Source organism: Halichoerus grypus, chromosome 6 (genome assembly GCF_964656455.1).
Source record: "Halichoerus grypus chromosome 6, mHalGry1.hap1.1, whole genome shotgun sequence".
Taxonomy (NCBI): Eukaryota; Metazoa; Chordata; class Mammalia; order Carnivora; family Phocidae; genus Halichoerus; species Halichoerus grypus.
Genome location: NC_135717.1, coordinates 154,384,904 through 154,408,332, shown reverse-complemented (window position 1 = coordinate 154,408,332; position 23,429 = coordinate 154,384,904). Strand labels below are relative to the sequence as shown.

Here is a 23,429-nt window from a genome sequence, read left to right as displayed (position 1 = left end):
GTGTGGGTGTATGCATCGCACACTGTGCTGGGGTATAAGCACGTACAACAGGAACAACATCCAGCCCATGGTAAGGACCTAATGATCACTGCCCCCTGGGGGAAGACAGACACACTGTGACCATCACATATGACAAGTATGGTAGATCCCACTTCATTGATTCTAATGCCCATAATTTTTTCACATTTTCTCATTCCTGAAACTGGGATCCAGCTTATATAGATGGGTTGCCATGCCAGTGCATAAAACAATAGTGCATCTACAATAAATGGTATCTTAGAGTTGATAAAATACAGTAATAGAGCAAAGGACATGTAGAGAAAGGAGTGACCATCTTTGTTGGAGAGAAGGATAATTGTGGTGGTGGTGTATATGTGTGTGTGCGGTTGTCTCTGTGCACGCACGCACACAAAGACTTAACTGAAGACATAGCCAGAGCTGAATTGTTAAGAGTAAGTTAAAATTTGCCAGCCAGATACAGATAAGAGAATGTATATGTATGTATTAGGGAAAAGGGGCAGAGAAGGAAGTAGGAACAAAAGTGGAGGAGGGAGTCATTTTAGAATTATTTGGTATGAAGCTAAACCAGAGATGAGGCTAACAAAGCTGTGCTTTGCAGTTAATCTCACTACTTATATTATTATACCATTTATTACATGATTTGAATTTCAAGAGGTTTGCTTTCCTTATTTCTAGAGGTAAAGATTGATCCTATTTAGAATGAAGAAACTAGAAATGCTCAATAACAGATTCATCTGTAAGGTGAAGGTTTTATGCTTGTGTTAAATAGTTTTATTGAAGGTGTCCAAAATTAAATTGAGCAAAGATTCATGAATTTTAAAAAGGCTGATTTATTTATGTCTACTGGGGAGGTCCATTTCCTCTCAAGTTTTCAATTCAATTCCACAGAACCAGTCCTTTCAAATCAGTGGAATTTCCAAGTTACCTGCAGCTGGGCAACACAAGGATTAAAAAATAAAAATGAAAATGAAAATAAAGCCAGAACACTTTTCAGGCTAGTATTTATGATGTACATGTTTAGTAAATATTGAATGTCTTTATATTTGTGCTCAGCTTCATAAGAGAAGGAATTGCAAACTATACCCGGTCCCTCAGAGATTAAGAACTCAAAGTCGTTTGTTTAATGTATTAGTAATGAGAAATTTACCAGTAATGAGAAAAAGACTTATTTTGTAAATGATATTTTTATATCTGATTACTATTTTTAAAGACAACATTATTTTGTTATATTAGAAATTCTTTTAAACTTTTGCACTTGGGCAGGAAAAAATTATGAACCGCAGCATGAAAGTCTACCAGAAATCTACTTTTTCATCTCGAATGAAGAGTCGTTCACACCTGGGCCAAGGAGCATTCTACTCTGACACAGCTAGGGGCTCATTCGAAAAATTTGGGCTAGATCCCACTCTTATTCTAAGATTAACAGAAGGTAAGTCTAGATTACTGTTTAAGAATATTGTTTTGAATATTTACTGTTGATGTCAGGTTTAGGGGCTTTCCTGGAGGTAAAAAAAAAAAATAGTATGCTGTCTCATACTATGGTTGGGGGGAGGTACTCTGTAAATGGAAACTGAGAGTCGGGACAAAATCTATTTTAAATAAGAAAACATACTTTTCCAAGAAATAGATTGTTACTCATTTTCATGGCTCTAAGGAAGAAAGTCATTGCCAAAATGATACAGTATTAAAGGTTATGGCTAAGGCCATTTAAACTCATTTCTAAATGTAGAAATATATAGAAACTTTCTAAAGACAAGTGTTTATTTTCCACGCCATACAGCTCATATATCCAGAATCAGGAAGCTAACAGAATTAAATAAGTTTTCCTGTTGTTGCAAAAACACAACCTGTTTTAATGGCACTTGAGAGCAACATGATAAAATATTACAGGATATTAATTATTGCTCTATGAAAAGGAACAATATGTTAATCAAAATGTCATGAACTTTTCTTACTTATCAGATCAAGAAATGCTTACAAATGAGACAGAAAGCAGTTTGAAGTGAGGTTGAAGTGATTAATGCTAGGATAATGGGGTCATAAAATCTTCCCCCAAGATGAGTCTTGTCTAAATTTTTAAGTTAAAATTAAAAAGTAAGGAAGAAAGGAAGGGAAGAAGGGAGGAAGAAAGATATATTGAGTGCCCAGGATTTGCTGTGGTAACTTAAAAATTGGGTAACTTTGCCAAACTGTGATTAAAAAAAAATCTTCAGAGAACAACAAAAAAGAAACACTTGGGAAAGAACTTTGGAGTCAATAATTAGTGTAGAAGAGGGAAGCCATGTTAACTTGTTTAGATCTTGGAGGTGCACGTTCTGCACTACAGTTGTACGAAGAAGTGCAAATGTCAGCAGCATGGTAGTATCAGTGACTATACCGGATAGGATATAGCTAGATCCAGTCTTGTGTCTCAGAGTTCACCTCTGTAGAATGGTGAACCCTAAGTCATCAAGGGCACTTAAAATACATGACATGTTTTAGAGTTCTACACAAAGCGGCTAGCTTCAAAAATCCTTGCCACTACCACTTCTGAGAGAACTAGCAAATATGGCTTTGCAGATGACCCTACTCGACACCAGGCTGGGTGACAGAGGGGTTACTGGTCTCTTAACAGTAAATGGCATACAGTAGACTCTTAAAAAGGAAATGGTAAAATTGTTTGGTATTATCCAAGACAATCTGGGCTCTGTCAGCAATGGAAATCAGGTTGTCAGTTTCTGCTGATTACACAGATAAGCAATTTAGACATTTTCATTGAAAATAAAGAAATCCCCCTCAGACTCTTTCCAATTGTGAGTTGCTTTGGTTGAAACCCCCATTTCCCAACCTTACATTTCCTGCCTGAATTCTGATTAAAGACAAGCCTATGTGATGTGAAATGGGCAAGTGACCCCTACTTTGGGAGCCCAGTTATTTTATTTTTGTGTATGCAATAGTAGGCAACTACTAGATCACCTCAAAGAAATTACACAAGTAACTGTCACAGACAGATGGATTAGGCTGCAAAGTAGAAGTGCCCCCTCCAGGCAGCCGGCAGCTTGACTGTGGTTTTACTCTCAAAGAGCAACAAACACCTCTGGATCACATCCCCAGTGAGTGGTGAGGTACTCTGGTGTACTCTAGTGCTTGGAAGATGGTTTTGTCATACACGGTCTCTTTGTTAAAAAACCTTCCGGATAGCTAGAAGAGCCAAAATGGGAAACCCACTATCACCAGTCTATTTAGACTTGAAGAATAAAATCACATCAACTCAGCCAGATAGTATCATGTTAAAGTAGCCTGAAATGGTAAGCATGACTATAATATTTAGCAAATGGACAGTATAGGATTTTTTTATATTGAAATGTATTCCAATTCATGTGACCCATCATAAGTGACCAAATGAAAGCTACAGTAAGCACTTTCATGCATCTTTTCTACTAAAAATATTTTTAAGTAAATTGAACCTGAATCTGATCAAGCAAACATGGGAGACTGAGCACATGCTAAATAATACCATGAGTATGCAATCTGCCAGATCCATTAAACAGGAAATTCTACAGGGAAATTGGTCTGGTTTTTGTTTTTGGTTTTTAAGAGAGGGAGAGAGGGGGTGGGGTTGGGGCAGAGGGAGAGGGAGAGAGAAAGAGAATGCTAAGCAGACTCCAAACCCAGTGCAGAGCCCAATGTGGGGCTCGATCTCATGACCTGAGCCAAAATCGACCACCCAGGCACCCCTGATTTGGTTCCTTAAACCAATAAATGGCATGGAAAAATGGTAGTGTTTGGGAGGAAGTAAGGGATGGCAGTTATAGGTAAAAAACTGACTTTAGGAGTTATACCAACCAAATTGATCTTTGTTTAGATTTTAATTTTTTTAATTCTAAAAAGTTATTTTTGAGACCACTGGGGAAGTTTGAACCCAGACTAGGTATAAGATGATACTAAGGAATTGTAGATCTTGGAGGTGCATGTTCATTTTGTTTGGGATGATAGTTGTATTATGGCTATCTTTTAAAACTTTTTTATCTGATAAATAAATACTAAAGTATTTATGGATTAAATGATAACGATGGCTTGGATTTGCTTTAAAATGTTCTAGTGAGGGGGAAACTGAGGGGTGACAATAGATGAAACAAGAGAGGTAAGATGTTGATTGTGCTGAAGTAGGTGAGAGGTACAGACAGTTCATTTTATGGCTCTAATTTTATGAATGTTGAGGATTTCTATAATAAAAAGCTTTTATGTGTTAAAAAGAAAACCATTATAACTAGGTGCTTATTACTTTCACATATATTATTTTATCTAATCCTCAACAAAATGCTATTAGATATTTCTGTCTCTTCTCCTCTGATGAAAATGGCTCAGTGAGATTGAATCACTAATTAAAGGTCACTAGGTGGATGCAGAATTCAAACCAATGCCTGTCTGACTCCAAGGCTTGTTGTTTGTCACCCATAATTACAGAACTATTTTTTAATGATTAAAATAATCATTTTATTGCTGCTATTATTATTGACCTGGAAAAATTAAGTGTTTACTCATTCAAATTGTATTTTTAATAATAGCTAACAATTGTTAAGAAGTTATTATGTGTTGGGGTACCTGGGTGGCTCAGTCAGTTAAGCGTCTACTCTTGACACACTGGGTGTGGAACCTGCTTAAGATTCTCTCTCTCCCTCTCCCTCTGCCCCTCTGTGTTTTATAGCATGTTGCTTCACTTCCTTCTCACAATACCACTATGAGGTAGAGATAATAGCAATAACCCACTTAGACTGATTTGTGCTGTGCTCATAAACCATTCCTAAATTTCAGTGCCTTGCAACAACATAAGTTTATTTGTCATTCACCTTTCAACGTTGGTGCTTTTCAATGTGTCCTGCACTGAAGGATCAACCCCTGACTGGTATGTTGCTGGAGTTAAGGCAGAGGGAGGAAGAGGGAACCAGTGGTGGTTCTTACAACTTATGCTTGGCAGCCACACAGATCACTTCCACTGGCATTCTGTGAGCCAAATCAAGTCAATGGTCAAGCCCGATACCAGTGAAGAGAGGGAGAGATAATCTTCTTCCAGGCAGGGGCAGAAAATAGTTTGGAACAATAATACAATCTACCACTATTAGGATCCTCATTTTTACAGACAAGGAATCTGAGGCTTGGAGAGGGTGAGTAGTTTACTCACGTCCTCATGGCTAGTAAGAGGCGGAGGCGGAATATGACCCAAGGAGACTGTGGGCTCCCCAGTGCAGCGCGGGCTCACTGGTTATTTGGGAAACACTGTTTTGTTTCTACTTCTATTTACGTTTTAATCAAGAGACTTTGTTCTATACCACATTCTGTTGGTTTTTCATGAAGCGAACATTGTTGAAATGCAGCCTATGTGTAATTTTTCCAGAACGAATAAACCTTGAAAGGAAACTTTGGTCTTTTTTTATTGCTAGATGGTAAAGCTAGTTGTCATCTTTTTCTTTCATGCAGTAAATTTGGTTTGTGATCCCCACACGCATTTTGCCAAAAGACTTCGGTTTTATATCCAGATTGGCCAAAACACTAAGATTTAAAACAGCTCGGTCTCCTTCAGCACAGGCTTAGGAATCATATGCCCCTTCTGCCACGTGTTAGCTCCGTTATCTTGGGCAAGCATCTTGACATCTCTGAGCTCACATACAGGATGGGTACAGAAATATGTACCTCATTGGGGTTATTGTTAGGATCAAATAAAATGATTTATTTAAAGTGTCTAATAAAGTTCTTGGAATTTGATGGACACAAAATAAATGGTAATTACTATTATGAAATTAGTTTTTTAGTGATTAGGAAAAAAGTTTACTTGAAGAGATAGTGGTTTTTTAAGTCAGATACACGCCAAATACAGTAATTTAATTACATAGCTTTTATTTTATAGAAGCTCTTGAGGGATAATGAACTAAACCTAAGTCTATTTCAATTTTCTTTGAAGGTACGGACACAAAAAGGACTATTCATGAATTTATTAATGACCAGAGAGACCGGTTTCTGCTAGAGGTAGTAAAAATAATTTCTTTCTCCCATTAGTCAAACAGAAGACCTCTGGCAGAGCATTGCCAAATTTTCACCTTGACAGTTTATTTTTTCATTACATGCTCCAGATCTATTGCCCCTCTGATCCTTTCCTAAACAACTTCAGTTGGGCTTTTGTCCTCATCATTCCACCAAAACTGCTTTTGTCAAGGTTCTCAGTGACCTTCCCATTGCCAAGTTCAAATCGTCACCTCACGGTCTTCCTTTTCCTTCCCCTTCCGCAGCAGTTAGCTCATTCGGTCACTTCCTCTTTCTTGAAATGTCTTCTTCAGCTGGTTTCCAGGACCCACAGTCTCGGTCCTTCCTCATCACTGGCTGCTCGCTTCCTCACAGTTTTCTTTTCTTCTTCTTCTCCCTGACCTCCAAATGTTGGAACGCCCTCGGACTCACTCCTCGCCCTGTGCTTATCTACGCTCCTCCAGGCCCATGGCTCTAAATTCCACTTTCCCCATTAACAACTTCCAAACTTATTTCTCTACCCTGATCGTCTTCCCTGAACTCCAGACTCACAAAGGCAACTGTAGTTCTTAACATCTCCACTTAGATGCCCAGTAGGCACCTCAGACTTCCCATTTCCAAAGTTTTGCCCCTCTATACTCTTCATTACCCCTGCAAATCTGCATCTCGTGCAGTGCCCCCATCGCAGTGAGTAGTGATTTCATTTTTCCAGTTGCTTAGGCCAAAAACGTTGGAGCTATCCTCAACTCGCCTACCTACAACTCACATCCGAATATACTTTCAAATGTATTTTTTTCCCAATATATCCATACTCACAGTGCTTTTCATGACTTCGCCTGCTACCACTGTAATCCACGTCACCAGTATCACCTGCATGAATTATTGTTATAACTTCTGAACACTGGTCTGCCTCCACTTTTGCTCCCTACACTCAGTCTGTTCTCCACACGTGCCCCTCCTCTACTGACGACCTCTGGTGACTTTATCTGGCCCCTGGTTCCCTGGTTGGTATTTCTTTAAAATGATCTCATTTACATATTTTAAATTCATTTATATTATAATGTATGTGACTTATATTTATAATTCCTTGTTCATGCATGGCATTAAAAACCATAGTGAACTCTTATAGTCTGTAACTAAAAAAAATAAATAAAAGCTAGATATCGTAGTTGTATTTGGGGATTTACCCAGGGTTCTTGAAGGCTGGTTAAACACTCCTCCCCTCGGGCAGCTTGGAGGAATGTGTCACGGGTATAGCAGGGTGCAAACCTCCTTCTCCGGTGCTCCTTCCTAATGGAGGCGGCTTTGCCACTGCGGACGACAGTATTTCCCAATGCCCAGAAATACTGGAGGTATATTGTGGATAATACCAGGTAGACCTCCTCTTTGGAGAGATATGTAGTTTTTTGTTTTTGTTTTTTATTTTTATTTTTTAGGATAGAGCCTGAGGGGATATGTAGCTACTTTTGATTTGTGGGACAAAGCCATGTTGGAACAATATTGAGCCTCTTCATAAAAGTGAAAGAGAGGAATTAGTCTCCCTTCTAACAATCCCCAAATAAATTCCTTCATAAAATAAAGGCTATCATCTCAAAACTTGGCATGCTATTATTTCTAATACATGTGATCTCTTACTATGCAAGTTATTTTCCCTTTATTATGAGACTGTTGAAATGTACTAGCAATGAGCTGGAAATGTGCCATAATGTGCACTTCTGTTTTCAATATTCCTAGTATGCCCTGTCAACCAAAAGAAATACAATTAAAAAGTTTGAAAAACACATGGTAGCAAAGGAACGGCAACTCACAAGAGCCGAAAAAAAGCTCCAAGAAGATGCAATGGCCTTTGAAGAGTTCCTTCGAGAAAATGACCAGAGATCTGCAGATGCTCTTAAAACGTTCGTTTTTTTTCACTCTGGCCAAATTGCCTTTTTCCCTCCCTCTTTTCTTTTTAGTTTCTCGGAATACAACACAACATAAAACAAACTAACAAATCCCCGTTACTTTTCAGTGCAGCACAGGAAACTATAAACAAACTCCAAATGACAGCAGAACTGAAGAAAGCCAGTATGGAGGTGCAGGCGGTGAAAAGGTGAGCCCAGGGCACCATCTTTTCCTTCTCGAACGTCCCAGCCCTGGTGAAACCTACATGTGCCTAGGCAGACCTACGTGGGAATATTCCTTAACAGTTGATGACTTCCTAAGTATGACCTCATTTTTAAATAAGTAATCTGTCGATCAAGGTCCTTCCGTCTCTGCCTGGTTATCAGAGTACAGTGACCTCTGGCTGAAAAATTTCTGTAACTTGTCAGTGTAGAAGCCTAGAAATTGGTTGAAAAGAAGCAAGCCAATGTTAAAAGTAAACCATAAATTATTTTCTAAGTGTCCTCTTTCATTCGTTCGAAGGCATATTTCTTTCCACATTTTAACATCTCTGAAATTGGGATTCATTTTTACAATTACCTCTCAACTATAATTGGCACTTCCACTTAGTTGAGCCTAGAATTGATATTAAAAACCAGGATTTATAATGACAAAAATTACAGGAAGGGGAGTTGGGATAAAATTATTATACCACCCACCACTCTTTTTTTTTTCTTTCAAGCCCGGATGTTTTCTTCTGTGGTCAAGTGTATCTCACTTGGTCTAATTTTAAGTATCTAAAGAAGCTTCCTTCTATCATCATTCTTGGACAGGAATTTCATGACAAAAACTTTTTTTTTTTTTTTCTTTTTGAGGATTTGATACTTACCTTTCCTCTAAAACCAAGTCCTAGAGTTTTCGGAGAAGAGGACAACAACTTGTCTAAAATACAGCAAATGAATTGGATGGTAGTTTCTTAGAAACCAGTTGTTACTAACAGAATGTGTGTTTTCAAACACATTCTGGCTACAGAGCCTCTTCTATTGTAGGAGCCTAAAGTTGAAGGCATTCCAAGGTGGAGAATTCCCTTCCTTCCTTCACTCCATCATGTAATTAGAAGATTCTGTTCTATTTGTAGAACGAGAGCAGCAGCCTCTAGGCTTGCAAAGAGTATTATATTTATGCACAATGGCCACCCAGTAAACAGCCTTGCTGAAAAGAACTTGCTTAGTGTATATGTGTCTCATCATCCTAGAAAGGAGCAAAAGGTCATGAAAAACAAGCTGGGAAACAGCACAAAGGATACAGGCGCCTGCTATTTATTTCCTTTTTCTTTCTTTCTTTATGGGCTTGAGATGGCCCAGGAAGGTCGTCCACTGCAGGTAGGGCTGGAAATCTGTTTACAAAGGGGAAGGGAGCTTGTTCTGAAGCTTTTGCTTGGAAGTTGTCCAATGCTAGCCATTTTAACCCTGTTCTTGTAACACCTCTGGGAGGCTTTCAATCTGATAACAAAGTGGTAGTAGAATGAGGGGCTCCCAACATCCTTCAGTGTGATACGTGAGCCAGCTGATTATTGACTCTTGAATCTCACGCTCACATCAGGGCTGAAGGAAGGCACTGCCTGAAAGAAGTCCCGGAGCTGAAGATACTGGTGTAGGAGTAATATTGATAAGGGTATTGAAGATGGTATGATTAAGGACGCCTGGAAGGATATGGGTGGACCACCCTTTCACAAGGGACTTCATTGTTATTGTAAACATTCCTTCAAGGTCCACTTTGTAACACGATTATGGGAAAGCACTGTGAGGCTGGGGAGAGGCTTTCAGGCCAAGTCCCTGGATATTGGTGGTGAAAGCTTGGGCATCTGAGTCAGCCAGACCCGGGTTTGAGTGCCGGCTCTGCCATTTAGTAGACAGATGACTTTGCAATTCATTCATTTCTTCTTCCAAAAGATGGGAATTATACCGACTGTAAAGTGCTGTACAGAGAATGAAATGGTACTCTGTCGTGCGTCCATAGTAGGTGCTCGTGGGTGTTTTCTTTATTCTTCTCACAAAAGTACCATCTTCTGCTACCTTCTAATTTCTTCCTATGTCTAAAATTTAATACGACATTTCCCTCAGGAATAAATGAGTAAAACTATCATCAATCTATTCCATGTGTGTATATCCTTGGCATGTTTTATTCAAATAGCACTCCTATGGGTTTTTTTCTTCTCATTTTATCTTATTGATGCCCATATTTTTATGACCCTACTTAACAATTTTTGTTATGTAAATTATTATTCAAATACATAATCAAGGGAACAAATTTTGTGAAACCTTTTTTTTTATGAACATGCTTTCACATGGATATTTCTAATGATATCTTCATTTCTTTTGAGTAGTGAGATAGCAAAAACAGAATTCCTCCTTAGAGAGTACATGAAATACGGATTTTTTCTGCTGAAATTGTCTCCAAAACACTGGCAAATCCAACAAGCGCTGAAAAGGGCGCAGATGACAAAGAGTAGAGAGAGTGTGAATGTCAGTCTTCCAGTACTAACAAGTGAGTCACATATTCTTAATTTCAATTAAGTAAATAGCTCTAATTCTCAAATATTGTTTCAATATTTATTTGTTTGTTATTTATTAAACAGTCAGAATTCCTATTTTAAGCAGAACCTGAACAAGGATTCCCACTATCTCTGATATTATTTTTTTAAGATTTAATTAATTAATTAATTTATTTAGAGAGAGCGTGAGTGTGCGCGGGAGCGGGAGGGGCAGAGGGAGAGAATCCCAAGTAGGCTCCTTGCTGAGCATGGAGTCCAATGTGGGGCTCCGTCTCAGGACCCTGACTGAGATCATAACCTGAGCCAAAATCAAGAGTCAGTTGCTTAACACACTGAGCCACCCAGGCGCCCCAGTATTACTAATCTTTTAAAGTATTATATAATATATTATCAGAGTCTCAGAAATTAACACCGCATGGTACTGGTATTAGGAAGTCAGCTCAATGGACCAAAAATAGATCTATTATATTTAAGAATCGAATAAGTGATTAAATGGGGTTACAAATCAAAGAGGAAAACTACCACTTCTAGCACCATTGGGGTAACATGGACCAGACTTACCCTCCTGCCTAAAAAAATCTGAAAAATATATGAAGCAATAGGTTTCAGGCATCAGGCACCAAGAAGAGAAGCAGAACGATCCATGAGAGAGGAGAGACAAATGAGATGAGCCAAATGATGGCCTCAGTATAGTGCCTGGGGAGCATTTCCAGGATGCAGCAGAGGGAGGACGAGCCCAGCAGTCCCCATGAATTGCAAGGACAGAGCTAAGGGTGTAGGGAGGCTGGAGTTCCCAGAACAGAGTACTGGAGAAGAGAGAGCTACACAGAGAGTTCTCTGCAGAGTCTTCAGCTGAGAGGTGATCCTGAGACTCTGGGGTAAGAGCATTTACCCCATAGAAGCCAGCAAACTACAAACCAGGGAGAACTCTTCCGGAGAGGCGATGGTTAAACAGTTACTAGCACAGTAGTGATGGCTGTCACAGCTCACTTTGCTGTGATTGAATTAGATCATTTGTACATGACTGTTTTGAGTAGTGAGCACAATGATGGCACCTGGTTAAACTCAATACACTGACAAGAGAGAAAACCTATAGAAAGGAAAATCAGGAAGTAATTGCATTTAGCAGCTTAAAATTCAATGCCCCTAGACTTGTCCTTTAACTAGAGGATGCTCAGAAAGCAATGAGTCCCTCAGTCCAGAGGAGTGAATGGCTGACATGGGGATTATAGAAGTTATCAGGCTGTTGACTGATGCAGGAAATAGAGACCTCCTCATGCCCTGCAGGTCAGTTCCCCTCCATTCTGCCTGGTCCAGAGACCAGCCCTTGCCGTCAGCATCATACATTTGCTTGTTACAATGTCCCCATCCTATATTTCTGTCCTTGTAAGTTCTCACAGTAACTCTACCTTCACCATGAGACAAACCTTTCATTCTTAGAAGTGTTCTCCCCCCATCTCTCTCCCTTTTGTTTTCATTTCTAGAATTAAATACAACGAAAACAGAGGGCAGTAATGAGGATGCCAGGAAGATATCATTTTCAGATGACTATTACATGGAAAGAGGTCGCCAAGGTAACACCAGAGATTTGGGACTTCATTCACAAAAGTAAAACCAGAGAAGGTGCCCATCTCAAATTGGAAATCTGGGACCTATGAGCTAACCTGGAAAACAAAAGGTGGTGTCCACATCACCCGTAATCCTTGGGAGCTAGGAGTTCCATCTCTTTCTCTCTGACATGATTACAAGACTTGGAGAGGATGAATGGACAGAACAGGCACAGAACTCAGAGGCAGAGAACCTGGCACAAGTCATCCCCTCCACAAAATGTAACAATTCAAATGTCCACCATTTTTATTTTTTGCCTTGATTTTTAAAAATCTGTCATTACATATGAAATATATATGGTTAAGTAAAAAAAGAACCATGATTATATTATATTTCACAATTTATGCCCCTGATTTGGGACTATCAATAGTTATATCATGTTTTTGACAATATGTACCCTGCACCGCGCCACCCCCCCCCCCCCCCCCGCCACCACAACCAGTGCCTTTGATTTTATTCTTAGGCTTGGAACCCAATTTCAGTAGAATAGAGGAGCTCACTCCACTTTCTATGATTATCATTCTAATAATAATAAAAAGAATGGGCATATCCATGCAGAAAAAATGATTATCTTGCACCAAATAACAAGGACTCATTTCTAATTCCACGTTATTTCTTTTCACCTCCACCATCACAAATGATGTGGACTTCGCCTGGACATTTTGAACAGGAAAACCACACAAGAAGCCCACTCTAACCATAGAGAATAAGAAATCATCCTTATCAAGGTACGGTACCTACTTGATTAACTCTCTTGGAAACTGTGAGTGTTTTTCAGAAAATATCCCTTTTAGCCTTTCTTCAACATAGATATCACATACGCATACCCGTCCTAACAGATACTGGAGGTAGTGGTTGCCATTTCCGGGTGCTCCTGAGGTGGCTAAACTCCCAGAGGCCTCCATGCATTCTTTGACGAGTGCCTGCCACTGCTGTTGGCAGAAACTGCCTGCCCTCTCGCAGAGCCACTGCCCAATTGTTTACTAAGCTACTCTGCTGACCCCTGTGTTTGCTGTTTTACCATGTCATTCAGAATTGCTGCAATCCGACCATAAAGCTTTTTTGTTTTGTCCCTTACTTGGGTTGTTAACTCATTCATACTCATTATTTCATAAATTGCTAGTTCTCAACCCTGGCTATTTAAGAAAATATATAACTTTTTTTTAAAAAAGCACAATGCGATATATACATCTATCAGAAGAGCTAAAATTAAAATAAATAATGAAAACAGTAAATGCTGATGAGAACGTAGAGAAACTGGATCCCTTGTTCCGTTGCTGGTGGGAATGTAAAATGGTGTGGCCACTCTGGGAAACAAATTGGCAGTTTCTTTAAAAACTAAGTATGTACCTACCATCCAACTCAGCAATTGCACTCTAGGCATTTATTCCAGAGAAATGGAAATGATGTGCACACAAAAAATTGCACAAATATATTTATAGCAATTTTATTCTTTATAGCCCCAAGCTGGAAACAATCTGGATGTTGTTCAATGACTGAATAGTTAATTTGTAGTGCGTCCATATATAGTTGACTCTGTAACAATATGGGGGTTAGGGGTGCCAACCCCCTATGCCATCAGAAATCTGCATGTAACTTTTGACTCCCCCAAAACTTAACCACTAACAGCCTACTGTTGACCTGAATCCTTACCAATAAGTTAATTACCTAGATCACACCAACAGCCACCTTACTCTCCCTAGTCTCTGCCTCTTTAATTTTCCAATCATTTTCAATTTATCCTTCTTAAAGGATTTTTCCAGAGCTGCTATGCAAACCACATAGTTATTCTTTGAGTGTACCTCGTTCCCCATCCCCCCAACCAACCTGATCAGAAGATATTTTAAAAAGTAAAATCCACTCTTCAGAAGAGAAATATTGTATTACTCCGGGAACAAGCTTTGTTTTGAGCACTAGAGCACATGTTTAGTTTGTCAAGACTGCATTAAAAGGAACAAAACAGATGCAGCAATGTAGCTTGTCATGTGTTTCTTTAAAAAGATTTCTTATAAATGCACCTCAAATAATTGGTACCATATGGTTTGGCCTTTCCTTGTGGTCTCACTTGTTTGCATATGTCACCCTTATCCGGATGGAATCTGATTTTCTTTTGCATATGTGTGGAATCCATTGATTCCTGCAAACAGCAGTTCCCTAAAAGGCTAAAAAGGCTTTGAAAAGGACTATGTTATAGTTAGGTTCCAAAGACAATTTAGAAATGAAGCAAATCTGTTGACTGAAAATGGCTCAGAAATCAGACATTTTCTTTCCTTTACAGCCACGCTGAGAGTATCAGTTCAGAAGACAGTTTGGAATTCTTTCTAGACGATGATACGGACTATGATCTGGTAACCAGATTATCTTTTTTTGATTTAAATATTGTGTTTGATGAAAAGTATAAGTGCTTATTTTTTTCTTTTAAAATTAAAATTTCCTATTCCAAATATTCCACAACTTTCCAGAAGAAACTATGATTTTGACACTGTTTCCCAGTTGCATCTATAGTTCATCTTTGTCAGCATCTTATGAAAAATGTTTGTAAGAAGGTAATAATTTAGGAGATACATATATTCTCTACAGTAATCCTGTAGAGAATAAAACAGTCACTTCCTGATTGCTTGTCATTTTACTGGAGCTTGAGATATGCTGTGTAGCTGTACCGTAAGATAAATCAACCTTCAGCAAAACAGCCCTCTATTTTACAAGACTGACTTTGAGCTAACCCCATCCTGAATATAACCACAGAAACTCACAAGGAACAAAAAACATTTCAAAACACCATCCATTATTACATATAACACATCTTATACAAGTGATCTTTTTTTTTAATTATAGTAAAAAAAAAGGAACATAGGGTGCCTGGGTGGCTCAGTTGGTTGGGCGACTGCCTTCGGCTCAGGTCATGGTCCTGGAGTCCCGGGATCGAGTCCCACATCGGGCTCCCTGCTCGGTGGGGAGTCTGCTTCTCCCTCTAACCCTACCCCCTCTTGCGCTCTCTCAAATAAATAAATAAAATCTTTAAAAAAAAAAAAGTAACATAGAATCTATCGTCCTAACCATTTTTATTTTTTTAAGATTATTTATTTATTTATTTATTTATTTATTTATTTGACAGAGAGAGACACAGCGAGAGAGGGAACACAAGCAGGGGGAGTGGGAGAGGGAGAAGCAGGCTTCCCGTGGAGCAGGGAGCCTGATGCGGGGCTCGATCCCAGGACTCTGGGATCATGACCTGAGCCGAAGGCAGACGCTTAACAACTGAGCCACCCAGGCGCCCTGTCCTAACTATTTTTAAATTTAAATGTACAGTATAGTTAACTATATGCACATTGTTGTGCAACAGATCTCTAGAACTTTTTCATCTTGCAAAATGGAAACCCACTGAACTCCCCTATTCTCCCTCTCTGTAGCCCAGGCAACCACGGTTCTACTTTTTAAGAGTTTGATTACTTTAGATACCTCATAAAAGTGGAATCATGCAGTTTTTTCTCTCTGTAACTTGGCTTATTTCACAGAACCTAATGTCCTCCAGGTTCACTCATGTGGTAGTGTGTGCCAGGATTTCCTTCTTTTTTAAGGCTGAATAATATCCCATTGTATGGATTTACCACATTTTCTTTATCCATTCATCCATCAGTGGACCTTTAGGTTGCTTCCACCTTTTGGCTATAGTAAATATGATGAACATGGTGTACAAATACCCAAGTCATCTTTTTAAAAATTAAATTTAGTTAAAGTAATACGTATATTTATGAAGTTTTTGTAAAATATAAAATAAAACGGGGAGAGAAAATGACCTTCACTTAGCCTCCTTTTTCTTTCTTCTATTCCCTTTCCTGCCTTTCCCTAGAACCATCTTTCCTTTTTTCCTGCCTTGGCCTCCTCTTCTGCTCCATCCCTTCTTCTTTCTATTTTCCTTACCTTCCTTTTTCCCTTCTATAATACCTTTCATCTCCCCAAGAACCATAAATTTCCTCTTCCTGAAGGCCAGCTCTCATGGAAATAGGCTCCTTTGCCATTCTCTGCCCATGCTCCTCATAATCAGAATGGCATTCCTTTTCCCCACTGTATTTTTCTAGATAAGTCATATGTGCAAAAGGAGCATATTTTTAAGTGAATTATATTCATTTCTGATTGATTAGGAGCCAGAGCTTTATTTCAAAGAACCAGAAGAGTTACTTCAAGTCCTCACAGAGCTGGAAGAGCAGAATCTAACTTTGGTACAGTATTCCCAAGATGTAGATGAAAATCTTGAAGATGTAAATAAAAGAGAAAAACTTATACAGGATAAGATGTAAGTTATTAAGAACAAGTAGATTTATTCTCTTAAGCAGTCTCTGACCAGAGACAGAATCCAACTTATTCCTGTGTGAACCTTCCTCGGGGTCTCTCTGGTTTTAGGGTGGGATTTTTATTAATAATAATTTACATTGTAGGGTGTAAAATGTAGAAGTTATATTTACACAGAGTAGACTGACTTTAGTTTTAGTCTCTACTTCCTTACACTTGTCAAAATATTTTCCTAGCTAGCAATAATAAAAGGCAGTTTGAAAGATTATAAAGAATTAAAAGGTACTGCCTTAATTTTTTTTTTTATTGAAGTATAGTTGACATACGTGTTACATTAGTTTCAGGTATACAGCATAGTGATTCCACAACTCATTAAGTTTTGTTTGGTGCAGTTTTCATTCTACCATCTGGCTAATCAAATCAGGCTTTGGATGATAATGCTAATCAATGCATTTTCCTTGGTCGTGACTCTCAGCAAAGTTATGTGACTTAAATATTAGAGCATTTTATAACATACATATGTAGATACAACAGAGCTCTCATAAAAGGGATTTCTGTAAGGGGAAGGAGGCTGGATTTGATGACTCACAAAATTCCTTCTGTAAAATTTTATATAATTGGAAGTAATATTGGACGCTATTGGCAAATAGCTTCAAATTGCAGAGGATAAATCTGTTTATCTACCCATTATAAAAATGTGTAAAGCCTTTTTAAGAAGAGTTTTCTGGGCCAAAAGATGGCAATCTTTTCAAACAGTTGGTCAAACTACACCGAACTTTGAACAAATTAACTTACTCAAAAGTTAAGACCCTACAAATCATGATCTCACAGCCACCCAGTACCACTAATGTATCCTTTTCATCCTTGTCTCCTCTCTCACAATCCTTACAGCATATGGTGCCCCAACCCTACAATATGAGTTTTGGGGACGAGGTGGGTATGGTTGGGCAGGAAAAGGGGATCTATGTCAGAACAGAATCTATCTCTAGGTCACACCACAACTTGGCTTCCTGACACATCAACTCTGCTGTTATTTGGGGGCTCTGGGGGAACCACAGGAAGAACATGCTTCCTGGTGCAAGTTAAAAGCAGCATCTATGCATTACTCTTCTCATTTTACCTGAAAAGTTGAATGTACTGACAATGTCTTAAACTATAAACTCATATTTGGCTTGCTAGATATAGGATGTTGACACATGATATGGAAAGTGTTGAAATTCCTGACTGATGATTTATTTCCAAACTACAAATTACAGACAAGGGTCTCTCTCTTCTTTTGCAATAGAAATAGCAACATAGAGTTTCTTCTGGAGCACAAGGAAATGCTTAAGGCTAGCTGTGTGAGAGAAGAGGAAAAAGCAGCAGAACTGGAATTAAGGTCCAGGCTATTTAGTTTTGGAGAATTTAAATCAGACACTCAGGTAATCCTGCTTTGCCTTTGGTAATTTTATTTTGTCTCATGTTAATAATAATGTGCATTCCCTGTCCACTAAGCATTGGAATGGGGAGTTAAAGCATACCACAAATCCTGGGTTGATGATAGAGGCAGAAAACCAGCTTGGAATTATCATGTCAGTATGCAATAGTCAATTTACATAGTAGAAAGTATTCAAATTAGCATTGGGGTTCTCTTAAAATGTTGCTCCAATTATTACAAGGTGTGATGCTGAGATTCTTTCCCCCTATAGATACATTTCTTTTAGAGTGTATATACGTGAAGTAGTTCATTACCTATGATCATTTGGTAGTAATTTGAAGAGCAAGTAATTAACAGGGGAGGCACTGAATCAAAACTGAATGGAATACCTGCCCAGCACTGAGCCTCTAATAGATTTCGGCCTCTCTTGCATATATAGATCCATTATTGGAGCCCCTGGTGACACACACTAATGTCCTATCTATTTACCTGCGCATGTCTCCCAGCTGGGTGCAGACCCCTCCAGGGCAGGGATTGTATGAGCTTTCCTAGTTAGGTATGTTAAGTGTCCCTATAAAGTAGGTGCTCAATAAATGTTTGTTGAATGAATGATTAGTTTCTAGACCCACAACAAACTCCAACTAGCATTGATTTCCTTGTAAAAAATCTCAAATGAAATAAAAATTCAAATCTCATATGTGAGGCTAATAACACATTTATGGTTATGAACTTGATTTTCAAACAGAGGTAGATCTGGGGGAACTCATTCAGAAGACTGTCCTCCCTAACCATAGGATGGGCAAGGTTACAAAAGCAAAAGTTATTTATGACTCGTTTACACACACACATTTCCTAGGGTGCTATAGTGTCCTTAGTTAGGAGGGAATGGGGTCATACCCTGTTAGAGCAGGAAGTGTGATGACAGCCACCTTTCAGTTCTTCCTCATTGGCTTTTTATAAACCTTGTGTGTGTGTGTGTGTGTGGTAAAATATATGTAACAAAATTTACCATTTAACCATTCTAAGTGTACAATTAAGGGGCATTAGGTATATTTGCAGTATTGTGTAACCATCACAACCATCTATTTACAGAATTTTTCATCATCCCCAATAGAAACTCTGTACCCATTAAACAATAATTCTCCATTCCTCCATTTCCTGGCCTCTGGTAACTTTTATCCTACTTTGTCACTATAAATTTGCCTATTTTTAGGTACCTCACATAAATGGACGATAATCGTCCTTTTGTGTTTGGCTTCTTTCACTTAGCATAATGTTTTCAAGGTTCATCCATGTTGTAGCATGTGTCAAAATTTAATTCCTTTTATGGCTGAATAATATTCTATTGCATTTATATTCCACATTCTGTTTATCCATTTGTCCGTTGATGAACATTTGGGGTGCTTCCACCCTTCATTGTTTTAAATAATTCTGAAACTGACTGACATAAAAAATGTCAGATAAATATCAGCGATATTTCACCCTCCCCCAACCAAACTCCTTTCATCCAGGTTTAGGACAGCTATATAAAACAGTAACATTTTCAATACTCTTAAATTTTGAGGCAACCAGATCCCTAAACAGAGTAGGCAGAATTGATCTGAAAATTACTTTTTAAAAGATAAATTTTGGTCACAAGTATAATTTTGGCATTCAAGTATATTGCACACTCTGGGAAAATGGGCCTAATAATTCATAGTGACTCCTAGACATGTGAAATGCTAGTGTGGAAAAGGGGGGACAAAGCAGGAAAATTGACAGGGGAAAAGTATTCTTAGAATCACTCCCATTCTTTCAGATCCCAAAATGGGCAAAACATAATCCTTTATGAGTAAACAGCTTTATCTAATTTTGATATTCATAAATCACCATAGTTACTTTGGATTGGTAACTATAAAATCAGTATTTTATTCTAAACTTCCACACTCCTATCTAATCCCTAAAAACATTTCTTACTGATTCAATATTTTACTTTTTCTTTTTTTTTTAAGATTTTATTTATTTATCTGAGTGAGAGAGAAAGAACGAGACGGGGGGGGGGGGGGGAGTCAGAGGGAGAAGCGGACTCCCCGCTGAGCTGGGATCCGGATGTAGGACTCTGATCCTGGGACTCCGGTATCATGCCCTGAGCCAAAGGCAGACACTTAACCAACTGAGCCACCCCAGATACCCTCAGTATTTTACTTTTAAAATAAAATTTAAAATTCAAGTATAATGTAATATTGAAAAGCGCACAAATTATAAGGTAAATTATAAATTCTCTTAAGAAATTTCCTCAAAGTGAATATACCCATGTAAACCACCCCCCCAGATTAGGGAATAGACCATTATAACCCCCTTCAGAAGCCTCCCTCACACCCCCTTTCCAGTCTCTACAATCCTTCAAAGGTGACCACAATCCTGACTTCTCTTACCACCAATTAGCTTTCATGTTTTGAACTTTATATAAATGGAATCATGTAATGTCTGGCTTATCTGGCTTCTTTTTCTCAAAATTATGTTTGTGAGATTCATCCACGTTATTTTGTGTAGCAGTTATCTGTTTTCCTTGAACATGAAATGGGATGTAAGCTACTGTGCAATCGGCAGGACGTATTCAGCTCGTTTTACTCTTCCTTTTTTTTTTTTTTTTTAAAGATTTTACTTATTTATTTGACAGAGAGAGAGATAGCGAGAGCAGGAACACAAGCAGGGGAGTGGGAGAGGGAGAAACAGGCTTCCTGCTAAGCAGGGAGCCCGATGTGGGACTTGATCCCAGAACCCTGGGATCGTGACCTGAGCCGAAGGCAGACGCTTAACGACTGAACCACCCAGGCGCCCCTTGTTTTACTCTTTCAAACAGGGGACTGATCTAGTTCAATTGAGAGTTGCCTGCAGTCAGCACCCAGCAGAATGTGACATGGGTTAGAATTACAGAATCCTTTAAATGACATCGAGACATCTCCTGCTCCCCTATCCACTGTTGATATAATTACTCCTCAACATTACTCTGGTCAGATCACTTCTCATTCACTGTTGGAAGGCATCCAGTCCTTACTTATCACAGTTTTGGTCTTCCACAATTCTGGCCGACTCTACCTCTCAGAGCAACAGCTCCTCCCATCCCTTGCAGCCTCCCGGGCAGCCCCTCCTCCGAGGGACTCTGGGCTGGGTCTGCCATCTGGTGGCAGCTCCAGAGATTGGACGCTTCACTTCATCATCAGTAGGCCTGGACCGTGAGCTCCCTTTTTCCTTTCCCTTCTGCTCTGTTGGGCCAGGCCCTTAATCTTTTTCTCATACATGAGTATTTATTCCTTAACCTCATTCCCTAATCCTATTTCTTATGCTGTTCTTATCTTGTTATCTTAAGGAAATATCTCTCCTTGTCTTTTCCTTTCCTGTTTCACAAGGAGAACTTAAAAAAAAAAAAAAAGGCATTCTGGAGAAAAATCCTGAAAGGCCACTGCCCATCACCTCTAAGACTAAGTGTTCAAGAGCTCTCCTTCAGAAATTTTCATCAACTATCAACCATTGTCATATTAAAAGTTGTTTTTCTCAGAACCAGGGTTCAAAATATTTTTAAAAATAGGACTCCCACTGCAGCAAGATTGTTTTTACATACCCAATATATACTTCTCCTTGATGGGTGGATTGCTTTTATTTTCCCTTTTATAGCTTTCTGTATTTCTAAAGTTTTCTAAAAGGAATACACTGATATAAATAGGAAATATAATAAATGTTATGTAGAAAGGGAGAGCAAAAAAGAGCTTTATGGCAAATAGGCCTTTTGCTTTTTTCTTTTACTTTTTCCTTTAATATTTCTTTGTGCTTTTCCAAGTTTTCTAAAAGGAGGATTTTTTTTTTAAAGTTGTGAATTTTAATTCCAGTAAACAAGGTTATATCAGTTTCAGGTGTAAAAAGGAGCATGTTTTTAATATAACAGGAAATACAGTAAGTGTGAGAGAAAAAAAGGGGTGCTTAGTGGTAAACAGAACATCAGAAAGGTGATTAAACCAGGAGGTGGGAGAGACAAGCTGTTGGAAGTAAACTATTGGTAACAGATCTTGACTTGTAATTAAGTGTTGGTGGCTCTGTAAGGAGTCTGTGATTCCAGGAGGGGTTTCCCATGGTTCCTGGCACCACATCTGTCTTGAGTGTTATTTGTCCTTGGCTTCATGATGATTCTCATCTTCTCGAGCAGAAGCAGGAATTTGGGCAGGATGCTACCTGGAGAACGATTTACTTTGCCCAGCAGTTTATTGAGATCCTCTTAACTGCGAATGCCGGGTTCACGGTGGAGAAAGAGGCTGAGAGTTATTTGGTCCCGAAACACGTTACCTACAAGCTCGAGCGTATCTACCAACAGTTAAAACGGCGCAGTGGCCAGGTACAGGGATCAGCAAGGTTTGGCCTAAGCCTCTGCTTAGACAAGAATACTCCAACGGCTTCCAATGGCAAGAGTGAAAATTAAACTCCTTAAAAGACTTTGTAGGTCAACCTGGCAATCTGTTTGCTTGTAACTTTTTTTTCTTCTGAGAGAATGCATTCAGTCATTTATTCAGCAAACATTTATTAAGTGCATAGTTATGTGCAAGGTGCTGTTTTAGTTAAGTGTAAACATAAGAAATAACTCCTGCCCTCCAGGTGCTTACAGTCTAGAAGGGGAAACAAGGCATGTACGCAAATAGCTTTCATACAGGATGATTGTAGTTTCAGCAATGAAGAGTAGTTAAGTGCAAACAAAACAAAACAAAACAAACAGAGCTCACATGTTGTGTTGCAAGGAAATGCACTGGAGTGGCAAAAAAAAAAAAAAAGGATTTAAAATGTATGTATACATTGCCTCTACTTGAATACTCAGGGAATCAGGTACATAAAAACACTCAAGAAAAGATACTGTCATATAAAACTGCTTTTTATACCTAGAATGCAATATTTTTGAAAGAAAATAGTCCAAGGTGTTACTACAGTAATGATCTAACTATAAATTATGATATATCACTGCTGCATTTTCTCACCATTCTATGTTATATTAAAGTTTTTCTTCTATTTTAAAGATTATTGATTAGAGAGAGAGAGAGAGCATGAGCAGGGGAAGGGGCAAAGGAAGAAGGAGAGGGACAAGTAGACTCCTTGCTGAGCAGAGAGCCCACCCCACAGCATGCGGGCTCAATCCCAGGACTCTGAGATTATGACCTGAGCCAAAGTCAGGCACTTAACCGACTGAGCCACCCAGCCACCCCTAAAGTTTTTCTTTTAAAAAGAAATACGTAGTATCATATAAGAGCCTTTTCATTATAATATAGTAAAATGGAATTTTACATTTATTGAATGAACAAGAAAATAGTGATGAGATGTTATGTTTTCTGCTCCCCTTTTCTTTTCAATCTCAGGAAAAACTGATAGACTCTCTTAGCAAAAAAATTAATCAAGTATACAAAGTCTGCATTGGAGATGCTGATGTTGGCAGCCTCAACCCAGTTCAAAAGCTGGTAAAAGTAGAGTCTCGCCTGGTAGAATTGAGTGATCTCATTGAATCCATTCCCAAAGAAAATGTGGAGGCAATTGAGAGGATAAAACAGAAAGAACGGCGGCAAAAGTACAGTCAATATCTTATGATAGAAGTGTAGTGAATGACTTAATGAGATGAGAAACTGTTCTTGCTGGGATTCCACAAACACTGAGCAAGCCCCTGTTACA

General features: G+C 38.7%; 2 protein-coding genes across 3 annotated transcripts in view; one reads left to right on the top strand and one right to left on the bottom strand.

The window, feature by feature from the left end:
- CCDC38 (coiled-coil domain containing 38) overlaps positions 1 to 23,429 on the top strand; it is a 38,395-nt gene that overhangs the window by 9,633 nt on the left and 5,333 nt on the right. The window contains exons 4-14 of the mRNA XM_036085852.2: positions 1,285 to 1,450; positions 5,960 to 6,024; positions 7,753 to 7,916; positions 8,030 to 8,110; positions 10,268 to 10,428; positions 11,920 to 12,009; positions 12,714 to 12,771; positions 14,322 to 14,391; positions 16,186 to 16,337; positions 17,619 to 17,754; positions 23,123 to 23,328. Of these exons, the coding sequence (XP_035941745.1) occupies positions 1,285 to 1,450; positions 5,960 to 6,024; positions 7,753 to 7,916; positions 8,030 to 8,110; positions 10,268 to 10,428; positions 11,920 to 12,009; positions 12,714 to 12,771; positions 14,322 to 14,391; positions 16,186 to 16,337; positions 17,619 to 17,754; positions 23,123 to 23,328 (1,349 nt within the window). The remainder of the gene's footprint in view (positions 1 to 1,284; positions 1,451 to 5,959; positions 6,025 to 7,752; positions 7,917 to 8,029; positions 8,111 to 10,267; positions 10,429 to 11,919; positions 12,010 to 12,713; positions 12,772 to 14,321; positions 14,392 to 16,185; positions 16,338 to 17,618; positions 17,755 to 23,122; positions 23,329 to 23,429) is intronic.
- The window catches only part of SNRPF (small nuclear ribonucleoprotein polypeptide F), a 35,130-nt gene continuing 12,532 nt past the window's right edge, over positions 832 to 23,429 (bottom strand). For both annotated transcript variants that reach the window (XM_078076435.1, XM_078076432.1), the window contains one exon: positions 832 to 952. In XM_078076435.1, the coding sequence (XP_077932561.1) occupies positions 926 to 952 (27 nt within the window). In that variant the 3' untranslated portion in view covers positions 832 to 925. The remainder of the gene's footprint in view (positions 953 to 23,429) is intronic.